The sequence below is a fragment of the Nothobranchius furzeri genome, chromosome 1, assembly GCF_043380555.1.
Source record: "Nothobranchius furzeri strain GRZ-AD chromosome 1, NfurGRZ-RIMD1, whole genome shotgun sequence".
Taxonomy (NCBI): Eukaryota; Metazoa; Chordata; class Actinopteri; order Cyprinodontiformes; family Nothobranchiidae; genus Nothobranchius; species Nothobranchius furzeri.
The window spans coordinates 32,147,529-32,164,594 of NC_091741.1; the positions used below are offsets into that span (position 1 = coordinate 32,147,529).

The window sequence follows — 17,066 nt, forward strand, 5'->3', positions numbered from 1 at the left end:
AACCATCTGGTCCCCCTGCTTCAGATCCTACCAGACTTTTGTTTTCCATCAAGGTAAACAACATATGATCAGATTAATAATAATAATAAATATCTGAGCTCACTACTGGACTCTACAGCGGGCCTCAGTTATAAATGATAAATGAGCCGCACTTGTATAGCGCCTCTCAGAGTAAGGACTCCAAAGTGCTTTACACTACAGTGTATCATTCACCCATTCACACACACATTCATACACCGATGGGGATGAGCTCCGATCAAATCAAATCAAAGATACTTTATTAATCCCAGAGGGAAATTAAGAGTTTCAGTACACACAGTTCAGAGATCAGACATACATGGGCAAGACACGTGACAAGAATTGGTGACTGTGGTCATTCGCAACCCTGAGTCGCGCTACCTTAATAGAGATAAGAGGGTTACATGAGGATTGGTTCAGGTGGAGGGAAAAAAGGCACTTCAGAGTAGAGCTGAGGAAAATAATCTAATAATCGATGCATGGGGATGCGGACATAAACGATTCTGCATCGTAGAAGAGTACGCCATCATCGATTATAGTGGAATGTAGTTTTGTTTTTTTAATGGCGGCACCAGCGCAGATCCAAGTCTGTCAGAGTGAGCGTCCTCCACATTTACCTCCGCCTTAATGTGGTACTGCAGGGCTGAGCGCTAGAGTTGTCACCCGAGACCAAACTGGAACCGAATCAGCCCGACCGGTTCTGTTGGATTTGGGCTGTGAATTATGTTAATTGAGCGGTTGTCGTGCAGCCCGCTCCGCTCGCTCGATCAGCGACAGAGAGAGAGAGAGAGAGACACTGTCTGCTCAGAGAGACGATCGGAGGACGCTCCTCCAAACACACGTTATTATTTTCATAATTTCATTATTATTTCTCCTGGAAGCGCTCAGTCAGACTGCTTGTTGTAATGTAGGGAGAGCCGGTCTTGGGGAGGGGGCGGGGTCAGTGACAGCGGCTGCAGCGTGATCGCCTGTCTCTTTTATTTAGGGACATGGAGAAGTTAAAAGGAGAGAGAAATAGAAGATAGAAGTTCTTGTTCCACTTTATTATTTTGTTCCATGATGATAAACTGATGTTAAATTCAGCTTAAAGAGAAACTGGGAGGAAGCTTTGGTTCATTTTAGGGTTACAGGAGGTCTTGTCTCCTATCTGCTCCTCCAGAGACAGCATGGACATGAGGGTCACATGGTGAGGGTCACACAGGACAGGTTAGTGGAAAGGTTGGTAGTTAGCTGGTTAGTGAAGGAGATCCATCAGCTGGGTAATTTAATCCTAATCCAGCCTACAGCCTTCTGCTGGTGTTATTATCAGAAAGAATAAAACACACATCTTAAATATTATTGGAAGTGTGGAATTTGTTTTGTGTTTTATTATTTTCTGCATCAAACAGAACTTGATTCATTCTCCAACATTTCAGAAACGAACCACTGCGTTCAAATGAAATTATGTCAAACATTTCATTTGGTGTTATTTCTGACACCCTTCAACTGTGGCATAAATATCTGACTCTAGAGCTGCTCAGAGACATTAAACACTCGTATATGAACACATTATGTATTTTATTATTACATGATGTGTCCTGTAGGTTTTCAGTACTTTTTTAGATTTTGTGAGATTTTGTAAAGCGTGTTTTTCTCAGCCTGAGGCGTGATGCTGAACCAGGAAACAGATGTTTTACTTTGTTAAATCTTCTTAAATGTTTAAAATATTTTGTCCTAACCTGTTGTGGATGGAGAGATTTTCAGGGATGGCAGGTTGTGTCAATTACGTTTTAGATAAAAAAAATAAAAAGCAGTTATCTGACATCTTCTATTTATCGATGAAAACAAATCAATATGAAATAATCGTGATGCATCGTGATGCATCGGGATATCAAATCGAATTGAATCGTTGACCCAATAATCGTAATCGTAATCGAATCGAAAAACAAGTGAAGATTCACACCTCTACTTCAGAGTTACCCTCCACCAGGAGGGCAGCTTTGCTCTGAAAAAAACACCTCAGACAGAAATGCAACAGACTTCAGACAACACAACATAAGTGTCCACTAGGTGGGGTGGTGGGTTGGGACTATCCACACTTCAGTTCCTGCAGCCACGATAAGCAGCACATGTCACCTCAGTGTGGATAGGGGGAGGAGCATTGAGGGTTGCAGTGACCCTGGAATGTTTCAGCGGCCTTCCCGCAGTCCCGTCCAGGCTGGGAAAGGAGACAGAGTTGAGTTGCCATAGCGACGACACATTCCACATATCTTCTGAGGGGGGAGTTCTCGTTGGAGCCTTGCAGGCTCAAGGACACGAGATTCCGATTAGAAATTGTTTTGGGGCCAGACAGAGATAATTTCCTCTCTGTCTTACAGTCTGCTGGTCCTCAACCTCTCAGAATCCCAATAATGGACGTTAATCTATCCCAATCCGTGCTGATTCGTCCACTCTCTCCTTGATGGCATCCATCTTCTGTGCCAATGAATGAATCTTGGCCAAAGTTCCAAGCTTACGATTCATCTCGACAATTATGTGGGTCTGTGAATTCACAGCGCGGTGCAATCCATCTCTGAGCTCCAGGATCAGGCCAACATTCCTCAACAGCTCGATAATTTTCTGGTAAGCCAGGTAGCCTCCAAGGCTGATCAGCGGGAAACCCGACACCAACACCACGGATATCCACACGTCTTCAGAGTCCTCCACAGTCAGCTGAGATAAACAAATCAAGTTCCACTGTTTCCAGGAGTCCATGATGTGTCCAACTGGGTCTGTCCCGGAGGGGCATCCGGGAGCCCCTTCTCCCGTTCTCATCGTTGAAAAGATTTTATCAGTCGCGTTGAGAGACCAACTGACGAGATCCATTTTAGTGAATTTCAGTTTCCAGTTTCCAGAAAAAATGCAGAAGCAGCCGTGCACCCATCACCCAGAGACAGACAAAGGGCCTGGAGGATAAGATATGGAGGAGAGGAGGAAAAAAGCGTCTGCACCCTCCAAGAGCCGGAAGAAGAAAAAAAAAGTAGCCACAGCTGCCCTGGGGTGCACTGACAGAGGCACTACTAAAACACTACTTAAGCTCAGCAATAACAATTACCAACACAAACAAGATACCTGATCTCTAAAGGTCAGCTGACTCGCAACTGCAAAAGTTCCTGCTTTATAAACAACACCTGTCCTAGAAATGAGCTCAGGTGTTTATTAATGAGTTCATAAATATAAATAAGCTGGCTGATCGGTGGCATTTCACAGCTTACCATAGCAACCAAGAGGTCTAGACTAAGGGCCCTGTCTCAATTTCTACCCTTGTCCCCCTCAACTGCCGTTCCCATCCAGGGGTGTGAGTGTGTAGGGGGTCCTGATTCTCAAGTGTGAATCTTGGCCTTACCGCTTTTGCTCTCTTAAGGATAAAGAAGAAAATGGCTAAAAATATATTTAAATGAGCAAAAAATAGACAATTGTGATTAAAAGGATTACGAAATCCCGAGTGGAGGAGGGGTGTGACAAAAATCCTGAAATTTGCAGATGACACCACTGTCATAGGGCTCATCCAGGATGGTGATGAGTCTGCTTATCAGCGAGAAGTTGAGAGGCTGGTGGTCTGGTGTAGTCAGCACAATCTTGAGCTTAACACCCTCAAGACTGTGGAAATGGTCGTGGATTTTAGGAAGCTTCCCACAGTGCTGCCCCCCCCCCCAACAATATCCAACAGCCCAGTGTCAATGGTGGACTCATTCAAGTTCTTGGGAACTATCATTTCCAGGGATCTGAAGTGGGAAACAAACATCAACTCCATCCTCAAAAAGGCTCAGCAGAGGATGTATTTCTTACGGCAACTAAGGAAGTACGGCCTACCACAAGAGCTGCTGATCATCTTCTACACTGCTGCAGTCGAATCCATACTTTGCTCATCCATCACTGTCTGGTTTGGGTCAGCCACAAAAATGGACAAATGCAGACTACAGCGTATTATTAAAACAGCAGGAAAAACCATTGGTGCCCAACTGCCCTCTGTCCAGGAACTGTACATCAGCAGGACCAGGAAAAAGACAGTGAATATTGTCCAAGATGCCACACATCCTGCATCTACTCTCTTCCATCTCCTCCCATCTGGCAGACGCGATAGATCACTGTACACAAAAACCACCAGACACAAGAACAGTTTCTTTCCTTCAGCCATTTCTCTCCTGAATCTGTAGATTCTGTTACCATCCTTTTACTATAGTTTTTAATACTTAATCAGTATGCTTATGGATGTGTGTGTGTGTGCGTGTATGCATATATGTATATATGTGTGTGTGTGTGTAAATGAACATGTGTGTGGGTATACATGTTCTTATGTGTTTTTAGGTATTTTTATTCTCATTTATTGTGGTTGTTGTATGTTTTAGAGAGCGAACATCTACCGAAGACAAATTCCTTGTAAATGTAATTTTACTTGGCCAATAAATCTGAATCTGAATCTGAAATCTAAAAATGTAAAGAAAGAGAGAGAGTGAACAGGAAAGAGGGAAACCAGTGGATCCTGAGGAAGGTGGAATAGGTGGGGAGAGCAGAATAAAGAGAGAGAGGTGAAGAAGGTCATACAAAAGCCAGCTTGAACAAGTGAGTCTTCAGCTGCTTTTTAAAGGAGACCACTGAGTCCACTGATCTCAGGCTCAGGGGAGAGAGGTCCAGAGTCTGGGGGCCACAGCAGCAGATGATCTGTCACCTTTGACCTTTAGCCTGGTGCTGCACAACCAGTAGGCTTTGGTCACTGGACCTCAGGGACCTGCTGGGGGTGTAGGGACTAAGAAGATCACCAATGTAAGATGGTGCTTGTCCATGTAAGGCCCTATAGACCAGAACCAGGATCTTGAAATGAACCCTGGAGTTGACTGGCAGCCAGTGAAGCTGGAGGAGAAGCGGGGTGATGTGGGTGTGTTTGGAGGACTTGGTCAGAAGCCGAGCACAGGCGTTCTGAACCACCTGTAGACGGTTCAGGGAGGTTCTGCTCAGACACGTGAAAAGAGAGTTACAGTAGTCTAAGCGTGAGGAGATGAAGGTGTGGAGAACTGTCTCAAGTTCAGAGCGAGACAGAATGGGACTCAGCTTAGCAACGTTCCTGAGATGGAAGAAGGAACATTGTCTTGCCACCTTTGTGTCCGGTGGAAGGAGAGTCATGAGCTTGCGTGATCATACCCCCCACAGAGACCGCGGCACCACAAGAACATGCATCAGCAACCCTTCAACCATTCTCAGCATGACATGAACACGAAAGAGAGCACAGAGGTCAGGAACAGCGTCAAGCTCAACAGAAGAAGGCAGATGAGCTGTCGGATCAGAAGGGTACAGGATCATCCTGCTGATAGCAGGGTCCTGGGACTGAAGACTGTTAAGGTCGTTGTCAGAAAAGACAGGCTGAACAGACACAAATTCATCGGATGGTCGAGGGGTGGACGCGTTAGCGGCCTGAGCTCGAATCACGACACATAAGCAGAGGGCTGAACAACCGCCAGTTCAAAGAGCTCCTCTGCGAGCTTGAGTCAGCTCATCAGCTCCCTGCTTTCAAATGTCACTTCATTTGAAATGAAGTTAAAGCTCTGGCAAGGACCACTGGAAAAGGGAAACGGTGCACTTTCCAACCCTGCAAGAGCAAAAACCTGATGTTACAACTGAATATGCTGTTGGGTGTGCAAAACTCATCCAGGCATCTGACAACAGGTGTCAAGATGTGAAAAGTATTCAAAAGGAACTAAACATCTTTGCTACACCATTTAATGTGCAACCACCTGATGTGCCAGAAAACCTTCAAATGGAAATAATTGAACTGCAAAATAACACTGAGCTCAAAGCTAAGTACAACCACCTCTCTCTGCTGGACTTTTACAAACTGTACATCTGTGCAGAGGATTTTCCCAACCTGAGGAGACATGTCCTGAAGTTTGCATCTCTATTTGGGACAACATACAAATGTGAACAGTTCTTCTCAAAACTGACACTTGCAAAGAGTCGCTTCTGCACAAGACTGACTGACCCAAAATTGGAAAACCAGCTTCGAATAGCATCTTCAACCCTACCGCTGACATCAAACGCCTCTCCAAAGAAAGGCTTAGAACACAGTAGTTATAGACTTTATATTGTTCTTTCGATTGCATCACTTGTGTTTATTATAGCATGGCCCTCAGAGAACTATTAAAAATTTAATGGCCCTTTATAAGAGAAAGGTTCCCCACCCCTGATCTAAACCTTCAACTTGCATTTTGGATCCAATCCCAACCAAATTATTTAAAGATGCATTTCCTTTGGTTACTGCCCCCATTCTAGATATAATCAATCTATCCTTAGTAAATGGGTATGTACCACAGGATTTTAAGGTTGCTGTAATCAAACCTTCACTTAAGAAGCCTTCTCTGGATCCAGATGACCCAATGAATTATAGACCAATATCTAACCTTCCATTTTTATCCAAAGTCCTGGAGAAAATAGTGGCCATCCAAGTATGTGAGCATTTAAACACTAATGCTCTGTTTGAGGAGTTTCAGTCTGGTTTTAGAGAGTATCACAGCACTGATGCTGGGTAGTAAGACATTATATTTACTACTTTACATTTACTGTATTTTCATGACCATAAGGCGCACCTAAAAATCTTACATTTTCTCCAAAATGTACGCCGTGCCCTATGGTGCTGTGCGCCTATTGTGTTGTTGTGAGAGGCGAACGTAGTAGAAGACAAGGGGCGTGGCGTGAACGTGCGGACGTGAGCGAAGACAGACCTGTGGATCTGCCACATCGCCATCAACATCCTCTCTGTTTGTCTCAGACTCCGGCTGTGAGTCTCCGCCCACTTCCTCTGCTTCCAGTTCCAAAACAGCCGTACTATCTGAACCGCCTGGTGGACATTTATCCTTCTCATCAGCCTAATAAAAGCCTACTAAACTGCAGAGACCATATATCTGTCCGGATTGCTCCAAAATACGAAGTTTACCGTCAACATCTGTCTAACTGTTTGTTGTTACTCCGTTCGCGCCACTCCTTTCCCCGCAAAGCGGCTCCCTTTGGCGCACATCTCGTTACTCGTGCAGCCTTCCTCTCTCTCTCAGCTACATGATGATAGTTTTTATCAGCTGAATATGTGAGACTTCCAGCAACAGCAAAAGGATCTCATGTTTTTGTGGGTTTTTTATGTTCACAAGCACGTTCCCTCTCACGGATTACTAAACTGCTGTTTTGACAAGTTATCAGATTGTCTAAAAATAGGTCATTTTTTAGTTTAGTATAACTCCGCTTTTACGTTGCCTATTAACAACATTTAAAAACTGGGGTGTAGTTTATAATCTCCTTTTTAAAGCTGGATTGAAACTGAAACTCAGGGAGGCGGAGTCTTGCTGCTACAGCGTCCCAAATCAGACCTGATCTACAGACGCGGATACGCGTCCGTGGACCCCAGAGGGTTAATAAAACACGATTCAAATCTCACTATTTTCTTAGGCCTGTTAATAACACACATATGATTTAGTTCATGCGGAAAGTTTATGTGGTTAAATCCAACAACTACCGGTAAACACATTCTGAACTTCAACACAGCGCATGAAGCGGCGCTGCAAGCAGCTGCAACCCAAAAAGTACCAAAGCCGCTCACGGCGCATGCGCAATCCTGCATCAACACCGCTCGCCCGCTATTTCCCTAATAACACACGCTGTTCGTTTTTATTTCTACACGTTTTTTTACTCACAAAGACTGTCAAATAAAGAAAGCGTGTTTGTCGTGTTCATGTCAAATTAAACTGATCACAAAACACAGATTTACTTTCTTTATTTCGTTTTCCTCATCCAACCCCCATAAACCCCTGTGTGTCCTCCTGCAGCACTCCCGGTGTACGCCTGGCTTTAGTAGGAGGGAGACCCGCAATTATCGCTTTGTCGCGCATGTCTCAAGCAAAATGAGGAGAGGCGAAGTTGCCTCCCATGTGTCGAGCCCATTAGAAGAGCACGAGCCATCAGTGCACGCAATGAGGAAGTGCACGTGCGCTCTAAACCAGGTCTGAACCAGGACTAGACCAGTAAAGTGAAACATGCTTATGGCTGTTTATAGTTTTCACAATGTCTGGTTTGCACTGATATGTTCCGAGTCCCGAGCCCGCACAGATGTTTTACCGGTACGTTTTACCGTAACGGCGCCCGCGCCCTGTAACCAGGTGCGCCTTTTGTTTGTGTTAAATACCAAAAAGACACCCGTAACTGAAGCTGCGCCCTATAACACGGTGTGCCCTATGGTCGTGAAAATACGGTACTTTAAGTTTTAAAAAAAATCTACTCCAGAAGTATTGTTTCTACATCGTATTTTTCACTTTTACTTGAGTATACTCTTACTCCACTGTATTTGCAAAATTTGATTTGTTACTTACAAAAATTTTACACAGTAAAATGAAATTCACACAATAAAAAACAGCAGATCATTTCACGAGTGGATCTACCTGTTGCTTTTTCAGCACTCTGATGTTGCCACACAGTCGCATGACCACCAGATATAAACGTTGCAGTGGGGGAGCACTTATTAGGGCTTTTTAAAACAACACACAAGGGAAGAAGAAACGCACGAAGCCACCGTGATCAATGCCAAAACCTGCAATCACCTCTGGCCTCATATTCAATGTTTCACGTTAAAAAAAGTACAAACGAACGGATGTATAACGCGGTGTCTTCGAGTAACAAGATGGCGCCGTCTGTTGTGGCTTGCCGTCTGGTTCACCGTTTGTGCTTTTGTCACTGTTTTTGAGTCTCCCGGTGGCTGATTCATGTCCCACCCTCACCTACGACCGAGCTACTCTTCTGGATCTCCGGCAGAGGTTTGAGCCTCTCCAACTTCACTATGCTTCATTCAAGCAATCGTTTGGGAGCCTGTTTGACGGAGTTCCGCCCTTCCTCCTCTCCTCCGCCTGCGGCCTGGTGGGGCCGCGGTGGAAGCGGCCACGACGCGGCAGGCGGCGCGGCAGGCATAGTGGCGCTCATGCCCAGCTCCGAGCTTCCTGGATGTGCCAGTCCAGTGGCAACATTTCTTCTGGGGTTAGGGTCTGGTTCCCTGATGATTCATCGGAACACAACATCCAGATTCTCCACAGGCATGACAGCGATCCTGTCAGCTGGGGGTCCAAACGGAGGCGTCGTATTGGCGGGGTGAACTGGAGGAATCTAACCTATCCTGTGAGGTCCGGCGAAGAGCGTCCTCGCCCGTGTTTGTCCTCAACGTCCTCGTCTTCCCTCAGGATGGCTCTACTAAATGTTCATTCACTGGGGAATAAAAAGTGCTTTTAAAGGATTTTTTATCGATAATGGATTAACTTTGTTCTGCATGACGGAGGCGTGGGTCCCACCGGGTGAGTCAGCGGCACTTGCTGAACTTTGTCCGTCAAATTGTTCTGTTGTGAATGAGCCCAGACTGTCGGGTCGAGGTGGGGGCCTATTGACTATGTCGTCATCCTCCCTCCCCCTCAAGCTCCTCCCGGGCTCATCACCCCCCCCCCCCCCACCCCACCAGCTTCGAGGTCTCTGTTTTTGAACTCAGTCTCTCCCCTCCAATTCTTTTTATTCTGTGTTACCGACCACCAAAATATAACTCTGCTTTTATTACGGACATTTCTGACCTTTTAGCTGAATATCTCCCCAGGTACGACCAAGGTGTCATCCTTGGTGATTTTAATATTCACGTTTGTTGTCCGTCGAATCCTCTGGTGAGAGATTTCTCAGATGTTCTGGGTTCATTTGGCCTCCAGCAACTGGTCAATGTTCCTACTCATGATCACTCTCACACACTGGATTTAGTTTTATCATTTGGACTGAAGGTGCAGGACTTGGTTGTTCATCCTGTCAGTTTCTCAGATCATTTCTCAGTTGTTTTTAACATCTCCGCCATGTTGCCTTTGGTGAGAAGGCAGGCTTCTCGCGACTCAAGGCACATCTCTCCCTCCACGACTGCCTCACTACTGTCCATCCTGGAGGTTGAATTATCCAATCCTTCCTCATCTGGGATCACCACGGATGTGGATGGGCTTTTAAATTCTTTTAATTTGACTTGTTCTGTTGCCCTGGACTCAGTGGCTCCCCTTAAACTTAAACGGAAGAAAACCACCTCTGATCCTTGGCTGAACGAGGAAACACGCAGCCTCAGGCGGCGCTGTAGGGCGCTGGAAAGAAGGTGGAAAAAGGACAAGCTACTAATCTCACAGCAGCTTCTGATGGATGCCCTTGACCCGTATCAGAGAAGTGTTAGATCTGCCAGGAACAAATACTTTGCATGCATAATCTCTCAGCACCAGGGTGATCAGCATAAACTTTATAGCACTGTCAACTCCATCTTGTCGATAACTGAACCTGGTAGTGTTGATCCCTCTGTGTCGTTGTGTGCTGAGCTCCAGACCTTCTTTCTTCACAAAGTCCGCGACATTAGGGATGGTCTTGTGCAACCAGGATCTGGCTGTCCTGATGGACCACCAGCACCTCCCTCATTCTGTGATTTCACTTCCATATCTCTTAGTGGTCTTTACTGATTTTAACTGGTCTTTACTGTTCTGTAGTGGTCTTTACTGGTTTTAACTGGTCTTTACTACTAGTTTTAACTGACCTTTACTGTTCTGTAGTGGTCTTTACTAGTTTTAACTGGTCTTTACTGATTTTAACTGGTCTTTACTGGTTTTAACTGACCTTTACTGTTCTGTAGTGGTCTTTACTGGTTTTAACTGGTCTTTACTAGTTTTAATTGGTCTTTACTGGTTTTAACTGGTCTTTACTAGTTTTAACTGGTCTTTACTAGTTTTAACTGGTCTTTACTGGTTTTAACTGGTCTTTACTGGTTTTAACTGACCTTTACTGTTCTGTAGTGGTCTTTACTGGTTTTAACTAATCTTTACTAGTTTTAATTGGTCTTTACTGGTTTTAACTGGTCTTTACTGGTTTTAACTGACCTTTACTGTTCTGTAGTGGTCTTTACTGGTTTTAACTGGTCTTTACTAGTTTTAATTGGTCTTTACTGGTTTGAACTGGTCTTTACTAGTTTGAACTGGTCTTTACTGATTTTAATTGGCCTTTACTGGTTTTAACTGACCTTTACTGTTCTGTAGTGGTCTTTACTGGTTTGAACTGGTCTTTACTAGTTTGAACTGGTCTTTACTGATTTTAATTGGCCTTTACTGGTTTTAACTGACCTTTACTGTTCTGTAGTAGTCTTTACTGGTTTTAACTGGTCTTTACTGATTTTAACTGGTCTTTACCGGTCTCCATGATGATGCCTGAACAGAAGGTGTAGCTTCCCGACTGGGAGGAAGGTTGGATGGCAGCTCTCCCTGCTGGTTTAAACAAGAATTTATATTTTAACTGATGAGTATTAAAATAGAGTAGAACAGAATAGAGCAGACTTTATTAATCCCAAAGTGGGGAATTTTACTTGCTACAGCAGTACATACAAGGAAATTCACAACTGTTATTTAATAGCTGCTGGTTATAATGAGAAAACAAATCAACAGAAAATTGACCTTTGCCCCCCTGTTTCAGGTTGAGACATATAATAAAAAACAATTTGTAAACATTTGAAGAATACTAAATCTTACCTGTTGGCGTAGCTCGGAAACTGAAGAGGTAGAAGCCACTGAGTGTGTCTCCAGCTTTGCCTGCAGCTGACTGGCCATCAGGCGAACTCTGGACTGGCTAGCCCCACCCACAAGCACCTTCTCAGCATCACCATCACATGACTGGAAGTCATAACAGGACGACAAGAGAGAAGATCCAACAGTGAGGAGTATTTGAACACTGTGGATTTGATAGTTCTCCCACTTAGAAATCATGGAGGGCTCTGAAACTCACATAGTAGGTGCATAGTAGACAGCATTAAAAATAATCCCATTGCAAGCATAAAGGTGTTCATATGTGCTCTTGGCACCAGGACACCTTAAGCCAAAGTTCATTGATCAACTTTGTTGTTTCATCTGATCTGCAGCAGCATATCTTGGACACTCGGGTGAAGAGAGGGGTGGAGCGCCACCTCAAGACAACTATTCACGCTTTCATCACCTCAAGGTTGGACTACTCCAATTCAATTCTGTTTGGCATTTCAAAAGCTGCATGATCTCACCTTCAGCTGATACAGAATGCAACAGCAAGATTTCTGACTAATACTGGCTGTCGGCAGCACATCACTCCAATTTTGGCAAGACTTCACTGGCTTCCTGTGCATTACCGCATACGTTTTAAAATGTTATTGTTTGTTTTTAAGGCGCTGAATGGCTTAGCACCACCCTACATATCCGAGTTACTCACTCCATACATGCCGAGCAGGACTCTCCGTTCAGGTGACCTACACCTACTACAGATTCCCCGTCAACGCTGCAAAACCCGTGGTGAACGACCTTTTTCTGTCTGAGCTCCGAAACTCTGGAATGATCTCCCGCTGAATATCAGACTCTCCTCCTCCACTGGGGTTTTTAAGTCCCACTTAAAGACTTACTTTTATTCCCTTGCTGTTACTGCCTAGCTATTTTATCCATGGTTTATTTACACTGTTCATTTACTGATGTTATTGACTTATCTTGTTTGGTTCTTTGTGTTTTGCTCTAGTTGTTTTATTCTTTTATATTATTCTTTAACCTTATATGTTTTTACCCCTGTACAGCACTTTGGTCAGCTCACATGCTGTTTTTAAATGTGCTCTATCAAATACATGGAAATGGAAAAAAAACAGGTCCCTGAGGTCCAGTGACCAAAGCCCACTGGTTGTGCAGCACCAGGCTAAAGGTCAAAGGTGACAGATCATCTGCTGCTGTGGCCCCCAGACTCTGGACCTCTCTCCCCCTGAGCCTGAGATCAGTGGACTCAGTGGTGTTGAGGGTCTGACCTCATGAGGAAATTACTATGCAGTGATTTTCTCCAAAATGACTGTGCTTAAATTGCTCTGAAAAGCAAATAATCACATCAGCGCCAAGAAACTTCATTTCCCATGATGCTTTGCACACGGAAGCATTGGGTGATGTCACCGCCTAGTACCAGAAACACGTTCTGCGCATGTGCGGGAAGCCGTGGAGCTTTTCCCGCGAACTAAGACCATAAATCTTCAGCAGAGACAAAGAAACCTCGTTCTTTTGCCCAGGATACCTGGCGGTAAGGACACGCTTGTCAACGCTCCGTCAACTTGAGCACGCGGAAGCTCTAAGTGCCAAGTTGAGCCACGAAACCGCTACAAAGCCACTCGAACTCCATCAGGACCTGACTGGGAACGAGCGGAGCTCCATTCAGCTCTCAGAGACGCTGTAAGTTGTCAAACTCAGCACAAAAGAAACTTCGTTCTCTTTGTGTCCAGCCGTGGAGAAACACTCGTGGAGCCAAACAACGGAGAAAGCATCAAACCGACGGATGACGCTGAAAACTGCGGAGAAAAACGGAGAACCGTCAAATCATAACAGCGGGGGACGCCTTGCTGCTCTTCTGGTGATCAGAAAACTCATATTTTTTCTCTCTCCTTTTCTTCTCCCGTTTCCTCTATAGTCCAGAATAAGCAATAAAACCGCGCTATTGCTTTAAAAGTAGCTTCGTGTTTTCCTCTTTCGTTCCCAAAACACGTCCTTCGGGTCATTTTGAAAGAATAAACTGCTTATTGATCATCGCTAATATCTTTAGTCGTCAGCTCTGGCCAGGCTGCCGACTCCTTTTAGATTAAATAATTTACAAGTGACCTTTTGTTGTTTGTTAACTTTTGAAGTGTTTGAGTTAAGTTTTACTGTGATTCTAAGCCACTAAGTGTTCGGGAAAGTAGAAAACTTTACACATCCAGGTCTCCTGTTGAATGCGAGGGGAGGGGAAGAGCCCCACACACACTCACAGCTCACTCCCCCCACCTACTCTGGGGAAACAAAGACCCATTCATCTCACACACACACACACACTCACTCACACACACCACACAAACACCTTGAACATTATTTTGAATATACATCCTTTTATTATATCACATGGTTATTATTCATTTATGCCACTGTTTTTTCATTTGACAAATTGTTAATTAAACGTTATAAAATTCAGATTTTCGTCTCCAGTAGCTTTGTTGTGTCGAAGAGAAGTCTCTGCTCCAAGGATTCTACGAACTTCAAGAAAGACTGATAAGAGTTTTGGATTCAATTTTTCCCCGGTTAAAGGGGAATGGTGCCCCGTATATCTAAGAATATCTTAATTAATTAATAAATCAGTAAATATTTACATATTTACAGAATTTATTGAAGAATCCAAAAGTAAGTTGAAGCTTACTAATTGTTCGCTCCTAATAACCCCAACAGTGGTCTCCTTTAAACTCACCTGTTCAGGTTTGGTGGGACCTTCATCACCTCCCTCTCCTTGTTCTGCTCTTTCTACCATCTCCACTCCAACTTCCCTCTTTCCTGTTCAATTTCTCTGTTCCTTTCCTTACATTTGTTATTACGTTTTTCTTTCATTTTAACCATAATTATTCATCTTTAATTTTTTTTTTTGTTCTAGTGAAGCGCCTCAGGATTTTTACCTTGAAAGGCGCTTTATAAAACATTGTTTTATTGCTTTCTTTCATCTGAAGTTTGCCAATGACTGTCTGGGTGATCCAGAGGAGGTATGTGAGAAGGTCATGTGCTCAGATGAGACCAAAATAGAAGTTTCTGGTCTAAACTCTACTTGCTGTGTTTGGAGGAAAAAGGATGAGTTGCATTCCAAGAACACCATCCCTACTGTGAAGCATGGGAGTGGATACATCATGCATTTGGGGGGATAGGGCAACTGCACCGTAATAAGGAGAGGATGAATGGTACCATGAGCTACAACCTCCTTCCCTCAGTCAGAGAACTGAAGATGGGTCGTAGCTGGGTCTTCCAACATGACGATAACCCGAAGCACACAGCCAGGATAACCAAGGAGTGGCTCCTTAAGAACCATATCAGAGTCCTGGAGCAGCCTAGCCAGTCTCCAGACCTGAATCCAATAGAAAATCTTTGGAGGGAGCTGAAACTGAGTTGCTCAGCGACAGACCCAACAGCTGACATATCTGTGTGGAGGAGAGGGCCAATTCAGTTCAATTCAAGTTTATTTCTAAAGCGCCAAATCAGGACCAGAGTCGCCTCAAGGTCCTTCACACAGTAAACTCACAGGTCAGGGGTCTCATTTATCAAGCTAGCTTACACACAAAACGGGGTCGGAAAACTGCGTAAGCAACTTTCCACGCAAACTTTGGGATTTATAAAGGAAAGAGCAGAAAAATGTACGCTACTTTAAGCTGACTAAGGACCTGGCTTACACACATGCTGGACATGGAGAGCACCTGCAGAGCTGCTGCTGAGAAGACACAATTATGAAATCCTGCAGCATTATCACTTGTACTGCTTTGTTTTCACACAGAACAAGACCCCCCCCCCAACCCACACACACGCACACACGCATGCACACACACACGCACGCACACACACGCACACACCCACACGCACATACACATGCACACACACACACGCACATACACATGCACACACACACGCACGCACCCACACACACACACACACGCACATACACATGCACACACACACACACACATACACATGCACACACACACGCACGCACGCACCCACACACACACACACATGCGCATGCACACACACAGCCTGAAGCCAGAATACGGAATGCAGAATATCATCAGGGGGACAGATTGAGACAGAACATCATGCGTGTGTGACAGTGTGTGTCCTGTCACTGTGACCCGACTGATCATGTGACCTGGCTACTTGTACAGGGGAGATCTCCGTTTGGCTGACTGGTTAGTGCGCGTGACTTTCACCCGGGAGTCTGGGCAACGAATCGCGATTTGTTTAGCAAAAGCACTTCCTTTCATTTCTCCACCTCACCCACAGGTACCTCAACTTCTGCTTGTGAAATAGCGCTTCCTTGATCTGCCTTGATCTACGGTCGCCATCGTTAATGGTGGAGCACTGCAACAGCCGGCTTATGTATATGCATGAGGTCCACGAGGCACTTTGCATTGACCATTTATGGCAGCAAGTGGGCGTGGTGAGGGCGGGATGTGACTAAAATGCAGCTGAGAACCTTTCTAGATAGTCTCTGATTTATGAAGCGGAGATCGCGTGCAGCTGTGCGTCCTCCATGTTTGATAGATCACACCTGCTTGGCGTAAGTACTTTTGTTTTGCTGAGCTAAAGTACGGTTTAGTAAGGATTCTACGCCATGTTTGATAAATGAGACCCCTGGGCATTAAGCCAGTCAGCAACAAGTTTCCTATGTAAGGAACCCAGCCAAAATCCCTGCTGCAGTGTGTGCACACCTGGTCAAGGATTACAGGCAACCTTTGACCTCCGGAACGGCAAACAAAGGCTTCTGTACGAAATATTAACTCTGACACCGGGGCTTTTCTAATTCCGCTTGTTAAGTGCCATGGATTTCACATTTGATGTCCGTGAATTTTAAACACATTTTGATACCAAGAATGTGCTAATTTATTTTAGGTTTTGGGTGAAAATAAGTCCAGGACTGCAAACGCGCTTCACCAAAGTGACGTCATCGACCCAGACACGGAGAAAACTGAGGGAAAAGGGCTTTAAGTTCAGCAAACTTCTCACAGGAGGAAAGAACCACCATAAATCTGGCCGTGTGGTAAGTAGCAGCTACGCTAGGGGGGAGGAGCTTATGTGGTGATGTCACGTATGTGACATTCAAAAATACTTTATTGATCCCAGAGGGAAATTAGAGTTTCAGAACACACAATTCTGAGAAGAATTGGCGACCCGAGTCGTGCTACCGTAATCATGACATGCTGATTTCTAGTGTGTAGTCATGTTAATTACGAACTTTTACAAGCTGATAAATCTCAAAGTACGTCACTGGCGTGGTCGAAACCCCATCATTACTTTTCATTTAAACTGAAGTACAGCATGTGTGATCCAGGGCGTAATCAGAGCGGGTTAGAAAATAGCTTTTTTAGCCCCGCTCAGGGACCTATGAGCCGATCGAAGAGGGCGGAGACTTGGGCTCCCTACAGAAAGCCGCAGCCCATGCTGCCTCTACATTGATACCATTGATGAACTTGA

The 17,066-nt window shown here is 44.7% G+C and overlaps 1 protein-coding gene across 3 annotated transcripts in view; it reads right to left on the reverse strand.

Annotated features, from left to right (window-relative positions):
- mical3b (microtubule associated monooxygenase, calponin and LIM domain containing 3b) overlaps positions 1–17,066 on the reverse strand; it is a 135,080-nt gene that overhangs the window by 50,801 nt on the left and 67,213 nt on the right. For all 3 annotated transcript variants that reach the window (XM_070554044.1, XM_070554066.1, XM_070554091.1), the window contains exons 16-17: positions 11,577–11,717; positions 11,241–11,315 (exon numbers count right to left, since the gene is read on the reverse strand). In XM_070554044.1, coding sequence (XP_070410145.1) covers positions 11,241–11,315; positions 11,577–11,717 — 216 coding nt within the window. The remainder of the gene's footprint in view (positions 1–11,240; positions 11,316–11,576; positions 11,718–17,066) is intronic.